The sequence below is a fragment of the Melozone crissalis genome, unplaced genomic scaffold (genome assembly GCF_028551555.1).
Source record: "Melozone crissalis strain CALT ecotype California unplaced genomic scaffold, PUWL_Pcris_2 ptg000045l_1, whole genome shotgun sequence".
Lineage (NCBI taxonomy): Eukaryota > Metazoa > Chordata > Aves > Passeriformes > Passerellidae > Melozone > Melozone crissalis.
Genome location: NW_026535823.1, coordinates 10,892,945 through 10,919,570, shown reverse-complemented (window position 1 = coordinate 10,919,570; position 26,626 = coordinate 10,892,945). Strand labels below are relative to the sequence as shown.

Here is a 26,626-nt window from a genome sequence, read left to right as displayed (position 1 = left end):
AATTTCCTTATAACAAAGGGATGAAGACTGAAAAGTGAGCACAAAAATCAAAGTTCTTACCTCTGCTCCTGCTTTATGAGATATGAAGATGAATTCTTAGCCTGTGGTGAGACAAACAGCAAAAATCTCATTTAATGTAGCAGAATATATGTCTGCTTAGGGGGCAATTGTATATGGTCTTTTTAGCAACTCTGTGACCAGATGCACAGAGGTCAGAGTCTGGTTAGTAAATATTGATGAACACATTTTTACCTAAACAATTAATATATCCACACCATAGAAAGAGAGTAAAGTATATTGACTTACAATTCCTTTGAGTTCAACTAAGTAGATGTATACAATTTGAAAAATATTTATTAAATGCTGTTGCTTTAGTGTTCTTATTGTCTGGTTTCAAGGCAAATAAAGATTAATTTTGCTTTGCTTTATTTCTGCTTTATAGCTGCAGCCAGCCTCTGCTTTGCTATGTCAATAAGTTACCTGTTTTATTCTACTAGAAGGCTCTCTGTTTTATGTGTACATTCCTTTATGAAACAGGGGTTTGTGCTATATTTTTTTTCAAGTTGCTACCTTCTTATTCAGTATGTTCTTTTCCTCTGTGACTTTTAAGCTGATTTATTATATTAAAAATACAAAAAATTGGTATGTTTCTACAGTATTTTTACTGATCATAGGCACTCACTTTATGATCTATCAGAACATGTTTAATTTTTGTGTTGTTTACTTCTTTTCCTTTGTATGAGCATGTGATTTTTTACCTTCAGCATCAACCTCTAGAGAACCTTTTGAAATGCCTTATAAAAATTTTAGTACATGATGTTCACTTTAGACTTCCCCCTTATCTATCTCTTCCAATTATCTCATAATGGAGCAGAGTGCTACAGCTCATAGTCTATTTATATCTGTCATTTGCTTCATTCTTAGTTTGTTCCCAGGCTAATCCAACTTGTAGATCTTGGCATGGGGGCCATTTATTCTTTTTTCATCTCTTGTTGACATGCTAATCAGTACTTATATTTTTATGTCATTCTTTATGCACATTATGAGAATATTTTGGTTCGTCTTTTGCCCTGGTTTTGTTTACCTGCTATTTTTAATTTTACTCTTATCTGTAATGCTGTGGTTACAAAATATGTCAACCCAGTGTCTGGCATTGGAGCCTAGACACTGTAGAGAAACAGAGCAGCACAGGATTCCCCTCTCAAAAAGAGTGGGGCAGAAGTCAAGCCGTGTGCAGTGAGTAGATGGGGCACAGGACCAGGATCTATGGATCAAATATGAATTGAACAATGAAAAATTCAGGGTAGCGAACAACCCTTAATCTGGAAGATAAATGACACTTGAGAGACACTGTTAGAGGGTTTTGAGGTTGGCTTGGTTTTCTAAAGACATTTGAAGACAGCAAACATGAAAGTGGAAGAATGAATGCAGGAAAAAGGGCCAAGATTACAGCAATAAATGGAACCCAGCCTTCCCCTGGGCAGAGCAGTGGCTCAATAGCCTTCAGGTGTAGATTTGTGTTTGTGTACTAGTGTGGGACAGGGGATTTAGCTATTGACTCTGGCTATCTGCAGCTCCTCCAGAATCAGTTTAGCACAAAAATATAACCTGTAACAGCCTCCTTTTGGGAACACACAAAGGTGTTTGTGCACCTTCTTACTTGTACGTCTGAATTGCACTGCTGACTACGCCTGTAAAAGGATCAATTTTGATTTTATAAACACTACAAATTGAAATAGGGACTTAGAGAATGCTTTATTTTAGCAACCTAGCAGTGTAGAATGCTGTTTCAGTTGATGCTGAAAACTCACACAGCTGAAATTTAAGATTCTACATTTTCTAAATACCATTGTTAAAAGGGGGAAAGCTCTTACAATATTTTTTTTTGCCAGCCATATTTGTCTTTCCTCAGTTAGGTTTCTTTTAAAAACTGAAGGGAGTCTGCACAAAGACAGACTTAGTCTGTTACTTAGCAGAATGAACTGGTCTGTTTGGTCATTTATTTAGCAGACAGTGGTAAGTGGTAAAAGGAAATACTGTAAGAGCAGAGCAAGTAACACACTGTTGCTGATTTTAATATAGCCTCATTCTGGTTTACTTCCATTCTGAACATTTCCCTCCATCAACACATCTCATTTCCAAATGTCCATATTATCTTAATTTTGTTCTTACCATCAATATAGTTATTATTGAAACAAGTCATCAGCATTGTCCCAGTGATACCCAAGTGATCCACATGCTGTGTTCTGAAGTGCTAAAATGTACTCTGGAGCTTTTCTGTTAGTTAACATTTATAGGCAGTGTCATTAAGAAAAGGTTGCAGAGAAGCATTTGTAGCATCTTAGACAGGAGTAACTTGTGTTTGTGAAAAGGGCTTTGAATGGATGATTGTTAGCATGGTCAGGTAACAATGTGATGTGTTCTGCAAAAACTACCTCTGTGATCACAGTTAGGAATGCACTTCCATGAACATCACCCTATACAATCCTAGAGCAGAGCTTTTGGTTGTTGCCTTCCCACCCATCCTTTCTTCCCCTTATTTTGTTTACTTGGACATCTAAGAATTTGTCCATTGTGGCAGCAAATTTCTGTTTTCTTTTACACGAGTATGAAGAGACTGCAATCACTGTAAGTCAAACACTGCAAGTGCACTAGGGGTCTGCCTTTCCCACTGTCCCACAGTGCTTACTCCTGCCCTACCTTTGCATTAGGTGTGAGAATCACAATGATGAAAATAAGTCTGATCACCAAACTGATCCGATTCAAATTCTCCAAAGGAAACAATATGGACAGTGTCCAGTTAGAGCAAAGTCCCAGTCAGACTAATCTAGAAGTCACCCATTTGTAGGGGTGTGAGCAGAGACACTCTCCCTCACTTGTACAGATGGCAGCTTCTTCCACTGGTCATGAAACAGCATCCTCACTTGACAATGTGCCTACTGCTGTCTGCCAGCAGTCAGCACAGCCTGACTTGGGTGATGTGGAATCTGTGTCTGGTTTGTACATGAATCTGTACTGGTGCTTTATCTGGTAATGAGCAAATCAAGTGTTGGTTGGTCACTACTGATAGATTTAATGATAGCTGCCAAGCAATTGCATTGTTGAGAGCAGTGAACTACATGTTCATAAATAATCAACTGTCTAGTTCCAAATGTAAATCAAACAGCTACTGTCTCTGTAAACTAAAAACTGCCTAGATGACTCTCCTGAAAGCCTGATAAACATCCCACAGATGATTAAATGAAAGCATACAGCTGACTATTCCTTAATGATTCTGCTGCTTTTGCAGAGATCCTAAATATATACTTATAAAAAAGTGTATGCTGAACACACACACACACACACAAGCACAGACATTTCCCAAGCTGTGTATGTCCTTGCCTACAAGTTTATCAGTCATACCCCTGATGTTCTGAACCCCTCTGCATTGCCAGGCTCTGGCAGCAACTCTCTAATAGCAGGGTCAAGCCCAAGGCTTGGTCCTGTCCTCCTGTCAGGGCTGCTCTTTGCTGCTGTGCAGGCTGCAGGAGAAAGGGAACTTTGTGCCCTCTGTTCCAGCAGCCTGAGCCTGATGACACTGTGTGCTTGCTACTACAGACACAAATCATGGGCAGCTGCTTTTATTTGCTACATCATAAGGCTTTGCTACTGTTTCCACCAACCTGTGCCTAAGCCTTTTTGTGGTGGTTGCTCGCTATGACTCCTTTGTAACATTTTTTTTCTCATACTTTTATGTTTCTGTTTGTTTATCTTCTAGTTGTGAGGTGTTTTTAAAGACACAGCTGGAGAAATAATAAGTGCTATCATTTTGGCCTTTGTGAATTTCTGCTGCAATAGTGATTTGGACTGTCAGACTTCTATTTACACCCTGTTGCACTACAAGGTACCTGTCAAGCACAGTTTTCAGGCAATTTCTATGGAAGTACAATAATCTTAACTTGCCAGTCCTATATAAATAAACATGTTTACACTGCACCGTAGATATGTACAAGGATTTACCTTGCACATAGCACATCTCAGCCAGCCTTGTTTGTGCTGTATGAGCTGCTCTGAGCCGCTCTGCTGCAGAGGGCCCTGGAGAGCAGCTTTGGCACCTATTCCACGCTCATCACATCCCTCTCCGAGGGGATGAGGAGGTGACAAAGCAAACTGTGCTGACAGCTAGGGGGTGGCAAGAGGAAGTTGTGAGGATTAGGGATGGGAGGAAGGGAGTAAGTAGCAAAGGTGATAACAGGGAGTGAAATTGAGCACTTGTCTTTCCTGAGCTGAAGGAAACAGCCAAGAGGTCAAATAATCAGAATCAAAGATGCATCACAGGTGTGGAGACTGCACACACAGACTACAGATAAGAGCACTGAAGACTAAAACTTCATTCTGGTTAAGTCAGATTTAAATATGTGAAGGTCCTTGTGTCTTAGGAATTTCATTGCTTACTTTCCTGTGATGTGGCAGTAAGTCCACTGGTATCTGAAAATGTAGCTTGCACCTGCATTGCCTTTGCAGAAAAATGGGCATGGGGGAGTTGTAGACTGAGTACCAAACTTTCACTGGAGATGAATTTTACCTGCAAGATTTTTTCTGCAGCAGAGTAAATAGTTTTTGAATTATGTGAGTCAGGTTTTGAGGCATCATCTTATTATCACATCACAGGAAATACAGAAGGCACATTCTGTTTTAATTGGGTCAAAAATCCCAGGTAGCGTTAAAATTGAAATGAAAACAAAACAATACTTAGGCTGATGAACGCATTTCCCTTGGAAAAACTGAGTCTACTTTCTACTTAAAGAACTGTAAAGAAAATATAAAATACAATTACCTCATTGAACAAAATCTTCAGAGGGAAAAAAAGGACATGTTTTTGACATGACATGTTGACATTTCTATCTTGGAACATTGCATTTCTGAAATTTCTCTCCTTATGAAATGTTAATCAGTGCCTAAGACTCCGTATAAGATTGTGTAAATTCACACTGAATGCTGTAGTTAAAGACCATTTTTCATAAAGATCTATTTCCTTTTGGGTAGGTACGGCTAATATTACCCTATAATTTCCCCCTATAATCCTCCTATAAGGTAAAAGTGTAGATTAAATTACTAAATCCCAATATTTGAGTTTGGAAAAAAAACCAGAGCCTTTGAAATACATTTTTCTGACTTGATATAATTGTACTGTGCATTTGTTTCAGGAAACACTGAATAAATTGTTGGCTATAATTGAAGACTGCCAAGTATAACTAGCATAATACAGTAAAAAAGAACAAAAGAACAAAAGCTAGCAAACAGAAGTAATAATAGAACAAGATGGTGACAATAAAAAGCTGTGGAATTATATTAGAGTCAATATATAGATATGCTCTATTGACTATCACGTTGACCTCCCAGTTAAATGTAAAATACATTGTACAGTTGTCATAGAAAGAAATTTACCTTTATTTTGAGTGAAAAATACTAATTAAATGCTTTATGTAATAGGAAAATATCTAGTTTGAATATGTCTGCTATTTGATTATTTTACTCAGCTTTAAATGAATAGAATGTTCCATCTCAGTGGAACATTCAATCTCAGTGATTGGATCAAATCTGCTAGGAAGAGAGTTCTCATTTCAGGTGACATATTAACAAGTCTTATTTAATATAATATTTTACACTTGGTCATGTGATACTTAAAAATGACAGATTGGGATTCACCCACAAATTTTTTGTTTTTGTTTTTTTGTTCCTTTTAAAAAAATTTTTCTATCCATCTGCTTTTTTACTTCCCTCTGCTTTACTTCTGCTTTGATTTCAGAAAATTTAATCTCCTTATTTCAAAGTAAAAATAAAACTGGCATTAGCCATCTAATCTGTGGGGATACCAAGGCGCTCAGCCTTGTTTTACTTGCTGGTTTTGAAAAGATAAAAAATGAGAACTAAAAGATCCTGAAAAATGAGAAGTAAAAGATAACTTACTGAAGAGGAGTAGCAGAACAGTCAGAGACTTAGAGATGAGAAGTAGAGTTTAAGTAAATAGTGATTTGAATTTCTGTGGTAATCAGAAGCTAACTGGAGTCACTTGCAAGGGACCAAAGTGAGAAGAGTTTGCTCAGCATTTCCCTAATGTTAAGACATGGGTTTATCCTTTCTCTTGTTGACGAGAGACCAGAGTTCACACAGTGTCTCCTGCTGGTTTAAGCTCTGGTCTATTATTCCTACACCAAAAATCTCCAAACCAACCAAACCAAAAAACAAGCAAAGATGGCACATTTCATTTCCAGGTATTCCTTTTGTGTAAGAAAGGTGTATAGACCTGTAAACTGCCATATCTAAAGTAAGCAATGAGTCTCTAAGATTTTTGTTCATGTAATGCTTTAGGCATAACAAAATCTACCAGAACAGTTTGCGGCTGTTATTTCTCTGAACACCTGTTTCTATCTTTATCTGGATAATCTCCATGACAATGTCCCTCATCGTGTTTACTGCTTGTTTTCTAAGAGAAAAGTGTTAAATAGGGGGCAAATTGAATCAAAACTTATTAAAATAAAATCTACAGAGAAATAACATCACATGTTAAGTGTTTGGGTAGGAGTGACTCAACTCCATCACTATCATCCATCTATTTTGGACATAGAGTGGATATTTTTACAAGTGGCCACCATTAAGTTTCTGCTGAGCTTGAGGAAGAAGGATTTTTAAGGGCCATAGCACCAAAACTGAGATGCCCATGTGGCATTTAGGTAGTGCTGCAGAGTTTATTTATTAAAGCCTTGATATGTATTGGGTATCCTAATGTGCAGTACTGGAAGTAGACTGAAAGTAGAGGGAATAATTCAAGAGGAGAGAAAAGTTAAACGTCTCAAAAGACAGATTTCTCAAACTCAAGAAATGATAACTTTAGGAATAGTGAAGTTACAGAGTCCAAGTTACAATTCCAGATGGTGAGAGTGTAAAGAAGAAAGATGTGTTGAAAGCAAAGGTCCATGCAGGGAATTAGAGCAAAGAAAAAAACCCCTGGGTGGGACAGTGTGCCATTTCCTCAGTGTTTTCAAGTCAAATAGTGAGACTGTGTAGTCCACAGAGGAAGAAAGAAAGGGAGAAATTTGCCAGGAACTAGAGAAAAGGAACTGTTGACAAAGGGACTGGAAGTTTTCTTAAAATTTGGATGGACGAAGAGGAAGAAGGAGGAGGTGGGAAGAGAGGACTGTGGACAGTGAACTGTGGACTCTGAGCATGGATGAAGTGGCAGAGAAAAGGTTTCAGATGACCAAAGAAAGAGACTGGGGGCAAGAAGGCAAATAGATGGAGGGCTACCAAACTCCTTAAAACACCCCTCACCCTGCAGGCTTTTTTCAGGATAGACACAGGTGTGTCTACTTGGGAAAATAATTAAGGGGTTTTTTTTTGAGAGAACAAGAGTCTTACTGAGGTAACAATTAATTGGTAACATTACATACACACAGAAATTTTGTGAGCAAAAATAAACAGCTCCAAATGAAAGGTGTGCAACACTCAGCATTAAAATCCTGTAGTAGAAAGTACTGTTAAATTTTAAATGCACAACTTGAGACGTGTTGTTACTCTAAGAACAATAATTTGTGTGTGTGAGATGTTTGTGCACACTGCCTGACCCTGTGTGTGCCTCGCCCATCACAGAGGGGACAGGGAGGGTGCTGGGGTTGCAGGGGAAGGATCTTTGTTTTAGATCAACCACTGATGAGGGATGAGCAGCTGTGATACAGAAGAATAGAGTACAAAAAATAGGTTGCAATGGGTTACTTTGTATTTTGATCCTAATGCTCTAATACAGTTAAACCCAGGCTGGCAGAAAGGAGTTATCACAGAACACTTGATTTCAACAGGTTCCTTTCAAGTCTCTTTTTGACAAATAGTTGCCATTATTATAAAAAGAAAAAAAAAGGAACAAATTAACTATCCCGCTCTTCAGGTTTGGTTAATTGGCACAACTCCATAAAACTGAGCAGCGCCTGGAATCAAACTCATGGAGCACATCCTGTTACTCAGACTTAGCCAGTAAAAAACCCTTGCATAATGGATTTTCATTGCAGCAGCTCTGTGCTGGATGTATCCTACATGTGAAGTATTTTTGCCCAGAAGTTAAAAAGAGCTATTTTTACATGCAATAAAAATATTTTAAAATATCCATTTCCTCACCTTGTATGGGAAAAAAAAAAGTCTTAGAAAATCTACTGAGCATCTTCCTTCAGTGGTTTTCTTTGAAACTTTAGCTTCAAAGTGCACTATTTCTTAATGCATCATTCACATTTGTTTTATTAACTTTCTCACCTCAGCTAATAGGCTTGCAACAGAAAAGTATATTTGCAGTAAAAAGTCAAGAGTGTGACGGAAACTACTTAAAGATTTCTTTTCCCACAGTAAAGCATCATAGTATTTTCTCCTTAAACAAAATTTCTAATGGCAATTATTACAGATTGCAAGCTCATTCTTTTTATCACTACACCATTACTAGAATGGTGAATTCTTGATGGATTTTCATGAATGCAGGACTGAGATAATTTCCTTTTTTGAGTGTGCAAGTCTGTGAATAAGGAATTAACACAAAAATATTATTAATTGATTGAAAAGCATGCATACTACCTGCTGCTGAGTCTCATCTCTTGCTGTTAGTCTTTCTCTTAAAAATCTTTCCCTCAAAGGAATGAAAAAATTGAGATCTTTTCCACAGAAATGTTTGATAATGTCATTTCCTCTCTCTGTTGCTGTAATATTAAATTGCTGCCATAGACCTGTATTGGTTTCACAAAGACAGTTTTATGTAACTGATTGCAAAAAGGAGCATGAAGCTGGCTACATTCAGATTTCAAGATACATTTCTATTTATATCCATAAAAATCTATTTATATCCATAAAAAGGGACACATGTACCATTTAAATTGTAAGGAAGATAATTAAAATTAAGAGCTGAATATTTTAGCATTTTGATGTTTGAACAGTTAAGTAAAGGAAAAGTTTGCCTTGACATAGAAAGTGGTTTTTTTTGTGGTGGCAGATACAAATTTTTACTTGTGTGCAACCTGAAAAAGGTGGTTTGGCCAGTTTTTTCATGCTCTCTTAGTTTTGTTTCAATCAAAGCAGCACTTATGGAAGGGAGACACTAAAAAGAATTTGAGCATAAGATACAGTTCTGATCTCTAAGATTATTTATGCACCCTTAATCCTTTATTTTATAGCTTGTTATTAACTCAGCTTATGCTATTTCTGTTTCATTAAAGCAGAGAATTATTTACAGTGACGCTGGTAACACCTGGTATCTATAAATCTGTTAGTTATGTTAACATCCAATTACATCATCCAGTGAATATAGATATGCCTGGAAAACATCACTAAAGAGCTTAACTCAGATTCACTGATATGAAAGGGAGCTTCTAACTAAAAAAATCCCTGTGGAACCTGTGTTCTGTCATGTAGTTTCCCAGTGTGAGATATCATAAAGAATCTACAAGACAATACTGCACAAACGCAGTTCTGCAGAGTTCTTGAAAATATTTATTGGTTTGTTCCTATTAAACTGATGAAAATCCCCATCAGAAAATGACCTTATACCTGTCAGTGTTAAGTACTCTGCACTTGTTAGAACCATATTTAAGAAAGTGCAGGACCATATTGCAAAAGTTAGATTTCACCAGCACAGCGCATGGCAAACCTTCAGTAAGTGTGCTTACTGTGCTTTTAAAAGAGAGTTCTCAGTGCTCCAGAACTTGCAAAACTTCAAATAGAAGTGTTACCCATGACAGTCATCCTTAAAACACACTAATCCTTTTCATGAAAGCTATAAAAAAAATACTTATTTCCTTTTTTATTGCAGTAAAGTAAGATCTGATGATAGCAATTCACTTTAGCAGTTCAGGTGCTTCATTTTTAAGCACCCATCTATAGCCTATATAATCTTTCAGGTCTGAAATCTATCAGGATTTCACATATATTGAATTGCCAAATCCCAATAAAAAACCTCCATATTCCTTTCCTATTTTGAGGCTTTCTTTGTAGGAAAAATATGAGATGTCCTTTCCAAAATGACAGATTTAAATAAATGTAAGTATTTTTCTTCAGATTGGCTCTGTTTGTACACTTAATACCTTTTCTTGATTCCAACATCAATAAATAGTAAACATAAGCATTTACAGCTCTTGGCATGCACGTAGTGAGAAATCCAGCTCATACTTTCATTTGTGAAGTGATGATTTCTGCCAAATCCAGTTTTTAACATGAAAGGAAGAAAATTTGTAGCTTTGAGGGTGGAAGATAATACTGCTACTATAGTGAAGTGTGGCTATGGGGTTAGAATGACATTGTAAATAGTAATGGGAAATGCAGGAAAAATGCAGAGCACAGAGAGATTGGTCCCAATGTTTTACAGCCATCAGCAGTGCTCTGCATTAGTGTCCTTGACAGGAATTGTGATTGCCCTGCTATACTTTGTATTACATTGAAATGTATTTCTCAAATTACATCTGAACTGAATTATAACAATGCTGTGAGGACTTGGGGTACTTCAAGATGATTTTTGCAGTTTGAAAGATTTGAAATTATTTCAGTGACATCTCTGTTCTTTGGGTTTAAACTAGTGATAGCCACTACCAATGGTATTGAGTTTTAACGCACCACTCTGTGTTTTCAGGACAATAATAGAACTTCAGTGGTTTTTGCTAGAGGTGCATCATGTATTTGTGCATTTTCAACACAGCTGAAGAAAGAGTCAGTAGACATAAGACTAAACATAAGACTTTTAACATCCAAAAGCAGCTTTACATGTAATATTCAATACCAGCTACATGCACTGAAAAATTCTGAAGCTATTAACTGACTACAAAAACAAAATCTTTACATTCATCAACCATTTCTCTCCCATATTTATCCTTCAGCTTGACTTCCTTCTGGTTAGGGCGGACTGTCTTTTACAGGAAGATAAACATGAAGCACAAATTGTTGAAACTACATTTTCAAGTTACACTATAAGTGCAGAATAAACCCCAATGTATTCTGTAGACCAGGTGATCTGCATGTACTTGTACTGTCACCCTGATCTGTGTGGTGGGCCATTTGCTTGGAATCAAATTTCAAATATCCTGCAACAGAGTAATCAAGTTTTATATAAGTGTATCTCAAGAATTTCACTCCCTCACTTGAAATATCCTTAATAACCTTTACTAATTTAGTCCAGGAAAATCTTGTTAAAGCCCTTTACCACTGCTGCTACAAAATGTTCTCAATATTTCAATGGGGGGTCAAAATTTATTTTTTGTAGGTTCCCAAAAACCTCCTTTTCTAGGCTACCCTTCATAGTGGGAAAAATTCAGAAAAGAGCGAATACTTGAGGTAAAACATTAACCATTTAAAGATTGTAAGGAACATTCAAGTAGAATGAGGGTTCTCCTTTGAAATAAAAAGTAGTCTTGGGAAAGATCAGTATTAAGATATTTCTGCCCTTGCCAGAGACTCCTTCAGCCAGTCATGCTTAATTTTACTTAGCAAATAGCAAACTCCAGGAAACAAAGTGAAATACTCTCTGGTAGCCAGAGAATCAGGAGAGTGCATTGATTATAGACGTGTGGTAATGTGTTTCTGCAAGTGTAGAAGGCCACTACAGTTTTTGCTAAAGTTTAAAGAAGTCAGGGGATAGATAAGGAGCCACAGAAGTGCCATTAGCAGCATTTGTAATCCATTTTGCCATGGAAACTGCTGCACTGTGGAATCCCAGTTTCCTGTGAGCACAGGTTTCTAAGAAAAGCCAAGTGGACAGCTGTTAGAAGGCCATCAGAGCAATTCATAGTGCTGGTGATAGGAGGGTGATTAGCTCCCACAGCCTCTTCCCTCTTCATCATTAAATCATGGCCCACTTTCCAGGTGATTACTGCAATTTTCTTACCAGAATGCTGATAGATTAATTCAGAATGTGTTAAAAAAACCCCCCACCATGCATCTTTTCAATAACATCCCTTACTTCAATAGCTTGTGCCACTTTGTTTACCTCTTCAAAAATATCCTTGAAGATTAAGTATGTACACTTAGCATGTGGCAGCTGCCAAATCATGGGAGATGTTTCCCACTAAAACTGTCACTGCATTAATGACAGTAAGTACCTTGGAAAATAGATGCTTAAAAATGAGGTTGTACTTGTGCTTCCTTTGAATAGGAAGTAGGGTAATTACCCATCTTGTAAGGAACACTACAATAAAACACACCAAAGGCAATGGCTACTTAAAATTACCTGACTTCACTGAGTGAATCACAGAACCTTCTTTTTATGACCCTGTCCTACAAAGTGATATGCCTAAATTTCTGGTAGTAGGCAGGCATGAAAAGTCACATTGCCTGAGATGTCATCCATTCTAAGTCCATGAGTAAATAACCCATCAATTCCATATATGTATGGAAATATCTGGTATAGACAACTGTTTGAGAGACACTACAGGTAACAGTATATTGTACAGAAATAGTTTCAGCAAAAGGCTTCACATGCAAGAAGGGAAAAACTAAAGTGAGGGTTCTGCTAGAAGAATATGACTACCTATAAAACCAGGTAGTTGAAGTTATGTGATGAAAGACTGCTGAGAAGAAATGCTGAAATAAAGTTCAGACATGCTTATGAACAGAAAAAGTACATGCAGCTGTGCAAAACATGATGAGCTACAGAGAAAGGGAGATGTAGAGAATTAACTCACTCATGTGGTGTTACTTTATTCTTGAGCAATAATAGACCTTCCCCAGCTGAGCTCTGAGTGCTCAGGAAGGCACAGATGTGCTGGGTAGAGATTCATTGCTGGGGGACAACTGGCTTGGGGAGGGAGAGTCAGTAATTTGGGTAGAGGAGAGACTCCAGTGAGAATGAGAGTAGTGCTGCTCTCATCTTCCAGCAAGCACTGCAGCTCCACAGCTCTGAACAGCCTGAGGTTTTCTACAGAACTGGAACCCACCTTCCTCCCTGGCCAGTCCCTGCAACAGTTCTCTCTTCTAGTCTGTGTAACTATGGCATGAGTGGTACTCAGGTGAACTGAGGGACAGACAGATGAAATATACCCAGGCAGATCTGAGGGAATGGAGGAAAGATTCCCCTGTTGCTTTAATATAATCAGGAGGAGGGTTATTTTCTGTACAATATTGTGTGAGTGCAATGTAATTTTGCTTTCAGCTCTCACTGTTTCATGGTGACAAAAACAAGTTCAGAGAGGGTGGTTTTGTTTGGTACACAAGTGATGATAGGTGAGTACAAACAAATGGACTGAAACATGAACATTCAACAGAAATATGAAGAAGACAGAAAAAAGAAGGATCATTAGAATGTCACTTTTACAGGAAAGGAGTTAAACTGAGATGGGCGGCTTAACCTGGACATCAAGGAAATCTTCCCTACTAATATGCAAATAGGAGAATGGTCATCCAATGAAAATCCCAAAAGCATAGAGCCTTCATATTTTCCAGTGTACACTGTTTGAGTAATATGAAAATTATTCTGCATGTAAAGGGGATAAATGAAAGGTCTTCTGCCTGGTGGTGGTGAGGTTTTTCTTTTTATTTGGTTTGGGCTTTTTTTTAAACTTTCAACGTTAGTCATTCAAAGCCAAGTGAGCTTTTGGCTGAACACTCACTATAAGTCCCTCCAGTTTTATATCATGAATAGTTGATTAGAGAAACAAATTATTATGAAATATTGATTTATTATCTTTCATAGCCAATCCTAATACTTTCTTTTTTATTATTTCAGGGTGCAAGTTGAATTCTATATGAATGAAAATACATTTAAAGAGAGACTAAAGCTCTTCTTCATCAAAAACCAAAGATCAAGTAAGCAGTTGGATTAATTTCTGTTAAATTTATGATACTTTTAAGCATTTATGATACTTTTAAGTAAAATCAAATTCGGTTGAAGGCCACAGTAAAGCTATAAATTTTCTTCTGAGTTAAAATATTTAAACTTGAAAATAATGTGCTCGTGCAGGATCAAACAATTAGTGATGTCATGAACTGTTAAATAACATCATGATTTTATTTCTGTGTCATGATCAAGTTGACTAATTTGCCATGATCTGCCAGCAATGCTCATTGATAAGTCATGACCTTGTGACTAGGAAAGCAAAGACACCTAGGATGGTAAAGGAAAAAAGCTGCAAAAGTACCCAGCTTTTTGAAGTATTAAGTATTCCTAAAATTTCAAACTTGATCTGCACTGAAAAAAAAAATTTGGAAAGGAGACTATTGGGGATGTGGTATTTCAGAAATGTAGTCCCTGTCATTAGCTTATAGTCTAACTTAACTTTTAGTCTCAACAATATAGTCTAACCTAAATATATCTTCATTGAGATATGTGCTTAACGTCAGCGGCCATCATGGAATAAAATAATGGGGAGGAAATAAGATATTAATCTTTTTAAATGTATCCATGCAGCTGGTCCAAGTGGGTGGAAACATGGAATATTATCCAATCTTGGTTAGAACAGTGGAGCTCATAGGTCAGAAGATCAGTAAGTGACCTCAATTTTCTTCAGTGTAGCAGGACTGAAGTTACCTCTCTTTGCCTTTCACATGTAAAGAACTAAAATTACAATAGTTTTATACATAAAGCTTTTAGACTACAAAGAAGATGTTTTTCCTTTGTACAGTTAAAATTGTTTCATGGTTTTGTGTCTGGAAAAAGACAGAAAAAAATAAAAGAAATTTGATGTCCCAGTCTGAAAATATCTAGACAAACAAAACTAGGGAGACTAGATCAAGCTTTCAAAAATAAGACATAGCAAAAAATCTTCTATCTGTAAGAGCTAGCAATAAATAAATACTAGCTTTATATCAGACACCTTGGTAATTTTATTGGCTAAGCTGCTTTTACTTTCCAAGTGTAGGAAGAAGAATATTCCTCTAGAAGGAAAGAAAAAAGAAAAAAAGGCACCATGAGTAACAAGAAAAATCCCCAAGCCAAAGTAGTCAGTATTAATAAGTGCAAACACTCTTTCTGCTTATGCAGATCTTGGTTCTTGTCCAAATACTCAGAACCAGAATCTCCTCAAGGAAAGCCTCCAAAGAGCTGCTGCTGACACTGTAACCTGCCTCTCAGTACAGTTCAGTGGACTCATTGGGTCCTGCACTGAAACAGGAGAAGTCTCTTGCCCAGAGGTACCAGGGAGCTGATAAACAATGATAATAGATTTTGGACAGTGTTCAGTGAGAGCACTAAAAACCTTCCTTCCCATATTAAAGATGGACTTGCTGTCGTTGAGAAAAAATTTGTCAGTAGGATCAGAAAACGTTTTGGATAGTGTAACTAAGTCAAACCTGTTCACCAAACAGTTTTTGATAATATCACATGGTTTTGCCAACCAGAGCAGTCAGGTCTAGAATTTATAAGCATTTTCTACAGAATACTGTCCTGCTCTAAATCACATATGGGCCAGTAACTTGAAATATCAACTGTTTTATTAATTATTATCCTTGTGTAAACTGATAAAACAAGTGTTAATCTGTGTCTCATGTCAACCTAGCTTCTACTCCATCTTCTGCCAGCAGATGTCTAATCAAATTCAAACAATGTATAAAAAAATATCTTACAAAGGTGTCACTCAGCACCCTCACAAAAAAAAAAAAAAGAGAAAGAGAAAATGACATAGTCATACAAGCATGACTTGCTTGTAACCTGCCAAGACCACACACTAGATTATCATAGCCAACAATAAGTCTCAAAGGGAAAAGATAAGTGAAGTTTCAAGTCAGTGAAGAGGGAATAAAGGATAACTATCACTAGGATATGAGCTATTAAGAGCATATTTTGGCCCAGCTCCTAGAGCCAGCTGCCACTGAAATAATTTTGCTGAAAATCAGTAATATATTAATGACTTATGAGGAAGGAATAATGGGAGGCAAATCTAAAATCATCACCTGATATCTGTCACTCTGTTTAGACCAACTCTCTAAATCTGACATTTGATCTACAAAAATGCTTGCAAGGAGAGCACGAAGAAATTATAATAAAAGGGAAAGTCACAGAATTGGTAAAACATAGTGTATCACTCTATACTTAAAAATGCTTGCAAAAATAGCAAGTACTTGTTTAAACTGAGAAGAAAACGTTAAGATTGGACATAGTTATATTTAGTACACAAATCAAGTAGATTTTGAAATGTTATTATCAATTCTTCTTTTAAATAAGACAAGAGTATGTAACAACTTTGTTACATAGACACAGTGAAATTGCATTCCCATTAAACAATATATAACTGCATAACAGAGCATGAAGGGTGGAGCTGAACACAAGTTTCAGACACCACTCATATTCAAAACATAGAGATATTCTGTGCCAATGACCCTGCTACTTAAGCAATCTGGCTCTGAATGGAGGAAAAGAAATTAAGTCAAGCAGACGATGTTGATCCATTGACAGCATGTGAAAACAGAACAGAAATAGACAGGAAGCAAACAAATATGAAATGCTTCCTTTGTAGCAAAATAATGATTGAAAACCTGTTTTAAATGCCTTCTGTAGTGTTTGTGCACTTCCTTCCCACATTTGAAATCTTACATCTCCATGATAGTGGAACACATGCATTGCTTCCAACTCACATGAGAATCCCCAGCCATGAGACTGCAGAATCTTTCTACCAGAGAAAAACCACATTTTTTAGGCCTGCATTAATTACCCAAACTTCAGCCAGGCTGGTTGCATATGTCACTAATGGCTGAGGCATACAGAACAAGGAGAAGTGACCCAGGACAGACTTGAAGCCTGTTTTTCCTATTTATATTTCAGTAACTGACCCAATCACCTACGCTACAGAACCTGTACTTTGCCTTGCTTTATAAACAACCTCAGCCACAAAATGTACTCTCTATTGAAACCCTTAGATAAAAACATGACTGGTTTGAAAACCCTGCCTCCCATTCAGTGGGAAACAGCCACTCCTATGGAGATATCCAGAGCCTGGGTTCCAGAGCTATCAGAACTAAGATTTAAGGGTTTGAGGCAGCAGGCTGAACCATCAGTCTGCTATATTGATGTTTAATCAGAAAAGAACCATTTTCTCTTGCCATTTAAACCAACATATAATTTCAAAGCATGATTAGAAACCAGGCCATTATCAATGCAGAGAACAAGTTTTTCACATCAAGAATACCATTTACAGAGCTAAAAAGCAGGACAAAAACAACAGACTCCTCTACTTGCCCAAGAAAGTTACACAATACAAAACTAGTAGGGTTTTTTGTTTGTTTAGGTTTAGGGGTTTTTTAAAACATTATCTGCTCTCCTAGTTGTAATAGCCTGGCAACCAATAGGGCAATCATTCATATTCCAGCAGACTTCTACAAAAGGCTTAGGACAAACAAAAAATTCATGTTTTCTTCAGCAACAGTTCAAAAAAAGCTGCAAATAAGGATCATAGCAATAGCCAAGTCAAATAACAGGATACCACTTACTTACTTTCATGCTTCTTTCTGTCCTCTTCCACCCCCCTTCAGCCATGTTGGGGAATAAATAATCAGTGGCTAATTACTCTTGATAGGGGAGCAGGAATCCTTAGGTTAATGTTCTCAAGCCCAATTGCCAGTAACAGCTGTGGGACTTCTCACAGGATTTTAACCCTTAGTTCACAAAACAAGGTGCTGTTAAAGTCCATCCAGTGTGATAACTGCAACTTCGCAGTTAAAGTAATAAGCAGTTTTATGTAATAAACCTAAAGATTTTGCTCAGAAATTGCATGGTAAAATATTTAAGAATCCATTTCCTATTTTTGTGTTTGTAGTAGATGGAGTTTTAATGGGAAAGGAACTAGGAGACATAAAAACTGATTTATCAGTTTTACCTGATTTTGTTGATTTTGAACTTAGGACTGAGTAACATTAAAAAGAAAAAAAAGCAATATTACCATAAAATGATTGTGATTCTCTCCTTAGAAGGGAATGTATGCGCACAGCTTTGGGTATGCATTATTTGGGTAGTTGCTAAACCACAGAAGTATTTACATTGAGTTCAACAGACCTGCTGAAGTATTTGCAACACAACAATAAAGCACAATGTCCTTGCTGTGATTGGGGCAAGGGAAGTCACATCTGGGTAAGACTCAGAGAATTCTGCTTTGGACAGAAGGGCTCAGCCACACAGACCTGGACTCTCAGTTTGCAAGACTAAAAAAAAAAATACTGCTTAAGTGACCTCCAATTCCCTAACATTAGTCAACTAACAGTTTTAAATTGATTAGTAAATGAATGCTTACATCTAAGAGTCAGATGAAAATATTCACACTAGCAAAAAAGTCTGCTGAATTCAATAGCAGTACTAAAAATTTAAACCTTAATCCTCCAATGACTGCAAAATCACATGAAAATATAAAAAAGTTCCATTTCAGTAGGTAATGGCTCCAGTTGGCAGTGAAATAAATAACCTGTGTGATAGCAGTAAGTGTCCATGTGGTTCCCTTTGAAGGAATCCACCTATGTTTGTGTCACATTTTGTGATAGTATTTGTGGCCTATCTATTCAGCTAGAATATTTACATGGTCTGTAGTACAAGCTGTTGATTCAGTTCAGTTGTGCATTCAGCATGACTTTTAGATGTCCTGATTCCTGAACACATAGTTATTCAACTTCAGCATTAAATAAAACCAGTTTAATATTTTATAAGTTGGAATAGAGTTATATATTCTGTATGTGCAGCTACTGCATGAAGACTTTTTTAGATATTAATATTTAACTGCTTGCCACTGCATACGCCCTGCCTATGGCTGAAAGTTTGTCTTTTCATGTTGGTCTATCCTGTTTCTCAAAAAGCATTACATAGTTCTAGTTCCCCTCCCAAGAAAGTGAACTTTTCAAACTACCAAAGACCCAAAGGATGGCATCAGTGAAGGATTAACAGCATAGAATAGCTTTCAAACAAGTGACTGCATAGTCCTTTACGTTTACATTGGTTCCTTTTATTTTTACCTTGAAGGTCAGTGAAATTTTAAAGCCCCTGAACTTATTTTCTTCTTCTCTTCTTCTTCTCTTCTTCTTCTCTTCTCTTCTTCTTCTCTTCTCTTCTCTTCTCTTCTCTTCTCTTCTCTTCTCTTCTCTTCTCTTCTCTTCTCTTCTCTTCTCTTCTCTCCAGGTCTGAGAATACGATTATTCAATTTCTCTCTCAAGCTCCTAAGCTGTTTCCTATACATAGTTCGTGTGCTCCTGGATGATCCTACACAAGGACTTGAATGGTAATGTTTGAGGGTTTTTTCCTCATTTCTGCTCTCAAAGCATTATTTAAGCTATAAGAAATAAATTATTAAATACACGAAGGGTTTGTTTTATGTCTTCCAGATATTTTGAAAGAATTAGAAAGCTGCTCTTACATTGTGAATGGAAATAAGAACTAAAATAACAGTATTATTTTTTCCCTTTACCACTAAAATAATCCTGTCTCTCTCCTTAGATACTGTGCATCAGATGTAATTGTGCAAACATATATTTGAGATGTATGACATTTCTATGTAAAATTGCAAATGTCTGATTCTCAGTTTATGCAACAATTCTTTTTGGATTTTCCTTAAATCACTTAAAACCCCAGATCCCAGAAATGGACCCAGACAAATATATGAAACTGAGCTTTCATGCAGATGATATTGATGATCATTTTCTAGCCTTCTGCTTTCTCTAAACTCTTCTGAAGAGTGAGACCAAAGGTACTTTCTATACTCACAATGATTTATGGATATCATTTAGCACAATAATTTATGGAATGATGTAGCACACCCTGAATTGCCAGTATGGTATTCTATATAACCCTTTTATTTAATGTGTTACACAGTTAATCACCAAATGTAGAAGAAATTGTAATTTATTTAATCCTGCACTTCTGTTGTATTTATATCCTGGGAATACTGAATTTCTTCAATTTTTAATGCTAATAAGGATCACATTTTATTAACATACTTCCTTTCACTTGATTTGATTCTTTTGTCTTTAAATGCTGAAAGAAACAAAGCACATAAGAAATACTCAGCTTAGGATGATAGAACCAGCAGCCTTCACACAATTTTACATAGACACACATACTTCACACAATTTTTACATAGAGTTGGATTTCTAATTTTAATATCTGGATATCAGGAAGGTAACACCCAAAAAATCTAGTGCCAGGAGAATACTCTACTTTGCAAGAATGAAATCCAAAAGAAAGAGAAGTTAAGAATATTTGCTTTATTCAGCAGTGCATGAGAGAAGGATATGTGAATAGGAAGTACAGAAGATACATTTGAGATTTTTTTGGGGGGAAAATTTATTGTGAGAAATTGTAAGTTCTGGAAAAGGGCCGTGAAGAAATTTCCCTGAAAAACAAGACCCATAAAAAACTACTTTTGACTCTACATATACCTTAGGATATCAGACGAAACAAACAGTAAAGTTTCCACAAGAAGTTGTGGAGAAGAGGAAATCCATCCTTAGAAATTTAGGCATATAAGCAACTTAGGGATTTAACATTTTCCATCTAATCATGGTTTCTGGCAAGCTGCAATTCTTTAAATATGAGACCTCTGGTGAGCCCAGATGAGTATATTGTACTGCATGCTTCTGTCTGGGTGTGCAGGACAGGTTAGAATATCAGACCTTGTGCCAAATATACTTTTGTATTTATGTGGCAGGATGCATATTCATATACATCTGCAGACTGCTGAATGCCTCACACTTCTCCTGGCATGTTCTTCAATCCAAGTGTTTTACAATTCACCAGAGTGTATTTATATTTTCTATACATATTATTCCCTTACATGGTGTTGTGGTACATCTAAGAGACTAGTTGGTGTGTTCTGTCTCTGAATAACATTTGTCTGCCTGAGAAGATTCAGGTGAGTCCTGCCTGCTTACTAAGGCCCTAATCTTAAAAGCTGTGCCAGACAAACAAATGGCATCCCATTAATGCCCTATGGATCCTGAGGGCGTGATACCAAAACTCCTGCTTGAATGCATTCCTAAGGATGTGTTGATGTGAAAGAAAAAATAATTTCTAGGTACTCTGTCATAGCCCGATGAAAGAAACTACTCAGCATCCTGAGAATGTGGCCACAGAAAATATTTTCATCTGGTTGGTCTTAAAGTGAAAAATCTGGGAGGAATTCTTTTCATCAGATTATTTCCTGTTTTTCAGAAATGCCTGCACAAGTTGGTGTCTTTCATTTACTCCTTCAGGCACAGTGGGTGTACAGGAAAGAGCTCAGGACATAAAGCATCCTTATTAATTAATGGGTACAGTTTAGCACTGTCCCACTCTGAGCTGGTGCATGTACAGTTGTTGCTAATCTGTGGGCTGCAGATCCCTTTATTTTCTGCTGACCTTGCTTGCCAAGGATGAGCAAGGATATTTGTCACCATTTACAAATTATATATTCCCACATCCTTCTGTGACCATGTAAAACGAAGATTTGTGCCAGCAATTAAAGGCAAGATAACATCATATGTATAATGGCCAAATATTTTTACTTGAGTATCAGTTTTGTACTTGAAATACTGCTGCATGCATCTCCGGCCCTCCTCACATCCTCAAAAGAGGTTAGCAAGTGTAGTTTGCTGCAGTCTTTCCTGTTGAGAATGTGCTCTTTGTATCACAGCCTGTCCATGGGATAGGATTTCTAGGGTTTCTTGATCTTCAGTATATATTGTGTACTCAGTTCATCTTTACAAAGTATCATTTCAGTTGTCTTGTTCTTAAATTTGAAAAGAAATCTTCAAAAAATGTAACTGGAATGCTTCACAATCCTTTATCTACAGATATGGAACACGTAGAGCAGTACTTCCTAAAAGTTACTTTACTTTTAAAAATGTCTGTATTGATTGCCTTGAGTTTCAAACTATTGCATGCATTTCATAGACCCATTAATGATGTAATTAATATGCCTTTCCTCCCATTTGTTTTTATGACTGTGTTCCCATATACATTTGCTAATGGAAATGGACTTTGCATGGATGGTATGGCAACTGTCAGTAAGGAATTAAACCGGAGTTGTTCCAGTCAAAACTACACACCTGGAACAATTGATTGGTGAGTTCCTAAGTTAAAACTGCAACCCAAAAGTCCACAGAATGGTGGGAAGGGACACAGGAAGACAAATGCATTTCCGTCTGGAGTGGTGGCATTTTAACATATAGTAGGGATTTCTATAAATCTCTACCCATTACTTATATTTCTGAATGTTCAAACTACATTTAATATTTTAATTATTTCTCTTGATTGCAAAGTGAACTGCTGGACTGGATGCTGGTGTGAAATCTGGGTTTCATCAATGCTGATACCTTGCAGAAATAAAAAAGAATGTCCTTAACTTAAAAAAAACCAGTTCTGAGTAGCAGTACTATTAACAGGAATTTATTGTGCCACTGTCCCATTCCAGTGCTGCTGTGTCAAGTGCCTATTAGCATTGATAGGATTCTTCCAAGATATCACAGCCCCTGAGAGTTAGATACCATTTATATCATTGTATAGATAGCAAATTGTTCACACAAAAGGATTGTCAGTTTTCCACAGGAACCTAATGATTTGCTGTGGATTAGAAATACAAGATATGTCAATACTCAGTAGGTAACTACTGATTTAAAGTTTTTATTACTAGGAATTTTTTTTCAATAGTCTGCTCTAATTTCCATTCACATGTACAACATTTTTTTTTTGTCTGAAACACCAGATTGTGATTAATTTCATATTTATTTCCTTACTGTAATGAACAGGTCTCCCATTATTTGGGTGAATCGAAGCTTACCTTTATGGGGATTACAGGTAATATGTGAATGACAAATTCAGTTATTTCCATGTAACAACTGCAGATGATATTGATTTACAGAGCTGTAGCAGTGTTGAAGGATACTTGGAAATGTTGATGTCAGCAAGGAATTCTTGAACACCAAGTACAGCAAAAGCATAAAGATCAGCTGATCTGTTCTGATTCTCTCTGTGAAATGTGGTTTTTCACTATGAAAAAACTTACTACTTTAGCTTCCAGATAGGTTATACCATTATATTCTCTCACCATGACTGGTGCAATACCAATGCAATGATTGTACCTCTATGTAATACACAATTGTCTAAGGGAAGAAGCCCTTGAAAACACTGTAGAATATGCACAGTTTGAATAATTTTTGACCTAGTGTTCAGATTATAAAATTTAATTTAAAAATATTGAGATATTTATTTGTCTATGCATGCAGTACTTTTCTAATATGTCTGTTATGTCTCTTTGGTAAGGGTAAGAATTTATTTGAAAATAAAGCCTGAGTTTATCTAAGATTATTAATATATCAGCTTTGGAGAAGCTGATATATTTTGATTGCCTATTTTAATAATTTTGTATATTTTAATTCTTTCCCAAGTCATAGCATCTTTTTTAACTTCTAGATAGAGACACTGTGCACCCTTCAGAGTTTTCAGCTGTAGGGAGCATTAATTTAAGATTTAAAATCCTGAGGCTTGACCTCAGGCTCCAGCCTGGTAGAATCCATCTTGATGGAATATCCCCATGATACACATTAAAATACAAATACTTTCAGTGCACAGAACATCAGCAAATTCTTAGTATCTATAAAGTAAGATAAGTATTAGGTATTTTGTTTTACTGTTTTGATATTGGAATATTTAAGTATTTTAAGCTATTTAATACACCCACCAACTACATAATCTAATTGGAAGCTGGTAAAATGAGCTCTACTGCATTTAAATCTTAATATCAATAATTGTTCATCTGTATAATTTTTTTCTGCTTTCAACTTTCTGTATTATACACAGTAAGAAAAACAGTTGCTATTCCACACATTCACAACATCTTCACAAGAAAGTTAAGAGCTGACTGAGTTTGCTTATTTACAGCTTCTTTCTCTCTCTCTCTCTGTCGTGTGGGAAGATTTTGGTACTGCTTAGGAATAAATGAAACTCAGAAAAATAACAATATCTAAGCTTCAAGCAAAATGCTCTTAGCTGAGAGAGTTTCAGAGGTTTCATGGAAGAGCTGTTTTATATAATCTTTTATTTTCATTGTAATGTTAATATCTAGAAGCTGGTATTAATACATATTTTTTTCACTTCACTTAAGGTGTCTGTGGCTGTAATAAGTCTCTTTGAAACTCTGTTGCTAAGTTATCTAAGCTACAAGGTAAGTACTCTTTGTTACTTTTAGGCAGAATTAATTAAAAGCTAATGAGTTAAATATTTCAATCTAAAGTTTATGTACCTGTGCCCATGCTGGTGTTCAAAGCAGGGAGTTGAGAAAAACACAATTTTGAGGATGGCATAAAACACACAGGCAGCCCTGTTTCCCAAATTTATGAGCAAACTCTAATATCTAAAGAGGGGAAGTCAATAATTAAATGCTCATTGTTTTCCATTGTAATTTGAAAACACATTCTCAAAGGTGACCTTGATTTTTTGACACTGATTTTAAGTTGTGCAGTTTTATTTGTCTGTCCATAATGTATTGGACACAATTGTCATTGATTTTAAATCTGTAGCTGTTCAATACATATAATTCAAGGTTTAGCCCTCTAAAACTGTGCCCAGAACAACTAGGCCAAGACAGTACTTAAAAAAAAATAAATATCAGATATCTACATACTTATGTTCATCTGTGTGATGCTATTGGAATAACATTTCAAAATGTCTTGAAGTCATTTGATGTGAATACAATGTATTTTTGTATTTGCATTCTCCTTTAAAAGTTAATTTTTAAAATATAATTATTCAGTTTTCTTCATTCTATTTTGTTCTGCTATATCTCTGCATTTTTAGTATCTTTAGGAGAAAAACACCAAAAGCATTTGAAATCATTTACCAAAGAAAATGTGAAAATACTTGATTACTAAAGCTGAAAATATCTTGGGGGATAATTTTTTTTGGTATTATACTTTGTATTACTGACACTCAGTAGCTATCAGAGCCACTGCTGAATTTAGAGACTTGTATTTCAGTGTGCTTGCCGAGTGATCGTGGCATAAATGTTTTCCTTAGTGCCCAATAATGCTAAGAGGCTTGCAGTTGTCTGCTGTCTAAAAATTATTCTTCTTAATCCTTGGAGCATATATTATTTAAAGGTTGGGGTTATAAGTGCAAATCAATTATGAGCAGAAATAGTCCAAAATTTATATCCTGGTGTCTAAACAGTAAAGGGCAATCACATTTTGTGCTGTTCCTGAGTTTATTGGGCAGCATTTTATCCTCATCCATTCTGCTTGTAATTTGTTTCAGTTTCAGTGGGTACAAAAGATGAATGCTTGGCAAATCTGCTTCCATGAGAAGTTACTCATCAGTGTGTGATGGATGGAAGGCTCCACTACCCTGATTTGCTGCATACACCTGTCACAGAAGCTGAGGCAATTTTGTGGTTCCACTCCCTTTAAGAGAAAGAACTAAGGGATTAATCTAAGGAACAACAAAATTTCTCAGTCAAATCAATCCAATTAATGCAAACACCTCCTTTCCTCTGGTCCTGTTTTCCTAGTTTTATTTTCACCATTCTCTTGAAGCTAAGAATGGTGTTATTTCTTCCACTGTAAGGCTTTTCTGCACAGCCAAGGTGACCAAAGGTGCCTTGGTTTATGTAAATCTGTGGCAGATTACTTATTTTGTGGAAACATTTTCAAAGCTTTCACCATTTAGGTGACTAACTTCTACAAGCCAGAGAATTAACAAGTGAGAAAACAAGAAAAAGATGATTGTGTTTGCATTGGAGTTCACGTTACTAGGATTTCACAAATAACCTTTAAAATGAATAAAGCAGTCATTTGAGAGAATACTCTGAGAGATTGACCTTTCTGATACCTGGCCCATGACATATGAGAAATGGTTCAACATGCAGAGTAGTGAGGGCAGAGTAGCATATCATGGTACTGTGATACAGTGAATTTGCATTTTTTATAGCTTTTAAGTGGAGAGGAATGCAAAGGATGTAGCACAGCATTGTGATGCTCATCACTTGGATCCAGGAATTGAAGGTTTACAATCTGCATTCTCATAGCCTAAAGTATTACAGGAAGGTTTGTCCTTGGCCAGAATTCTGAAAGATGTCTACGTTAAAAACCTCCATTGTCAAAAGTTACCACAGACATCTGGCAATGCTGCTTATGCCTGGTGCTCAGGTCCTCTCAGGGCTTTGAGCAGCACCATACATTCTCACCGCAAAAGGCAGTTTTGCAGAACTCATGATGCATTTATGCATTTCCATGTGGAAGCCAGAATCCTACAGCTGCACACATCCCTAATTACCTGGAGCCCATCCATACTGGCACTTTGCCTGCACAGTTAAATTATGTGACATTTCTTCTCTGTAATGCAGAGGAGGAAACTCCTAATGTTAAAAATGAGGAAATTTGTGAAATCACAAAATGGTTACGTTAGAAAAATCAGATTTGATTTTGATTTTACTATTCATACAAAACCCTCTCAGTTTGCAGCCTCATGATTTCACTTGTATGTCTGACTCCAACCAATTGCAATTACATGGGAGACAACAATCCCTGTCCCTGAGGTATAGTGGCTTCCAGATGTGGAGAGTTAAAAATGGAGAAAGAATTATATATGATAGGGAGGTTGTATTTAATTTTCAGTGGCTGTATCAGGTGGTTATTTTTTCAGGGAAGATGAACATGTTATTGCATCTGAAAATATAATGCTCTACTGAAAATTCTT

The 26,626-nt window shown here is 36.5% G+C and overlaps 1 protein-coding gene across 1 annotated transcript in view; it reads left to right on the top strand.

The window, feature by feature from the left end:
- Nucleotides 1–26,626, top strand: part of KCNT2 (potassium sodium-activated channel subfamily T member 2) — a 112,967-nt gene that overhangs the window by 14,147 nt on the left and 72,194 nt on the right. Inside the window, exons 2-6 of the mRNA XM_054285841.1 lie at nucleotides 13,718–13,797; nucleotides 19,082–19,181; nucleotides 21,944–22,000; nucleotides 22,684–22,732; nucleotides 24,039–24,098. Of these exons, the coding sequence (XP_054141816.1) occupies nucleotides 13,718–13,797; nucleotides 19,082–19,181; nucleotides 21,944–22,000; nucleotides 22,684–22,732; nucleotides 24,039–24,098 (346 nt within the window). The remainder of the gene's footprint in view (nucleotides 1–13,717; nucleotides 13,798–19,081; nucleotides 19,182–21,943; nucleotides 22,001–22,683; nucleotides 22,733–24,038; nucleotides 24,099–26,626) is intronic.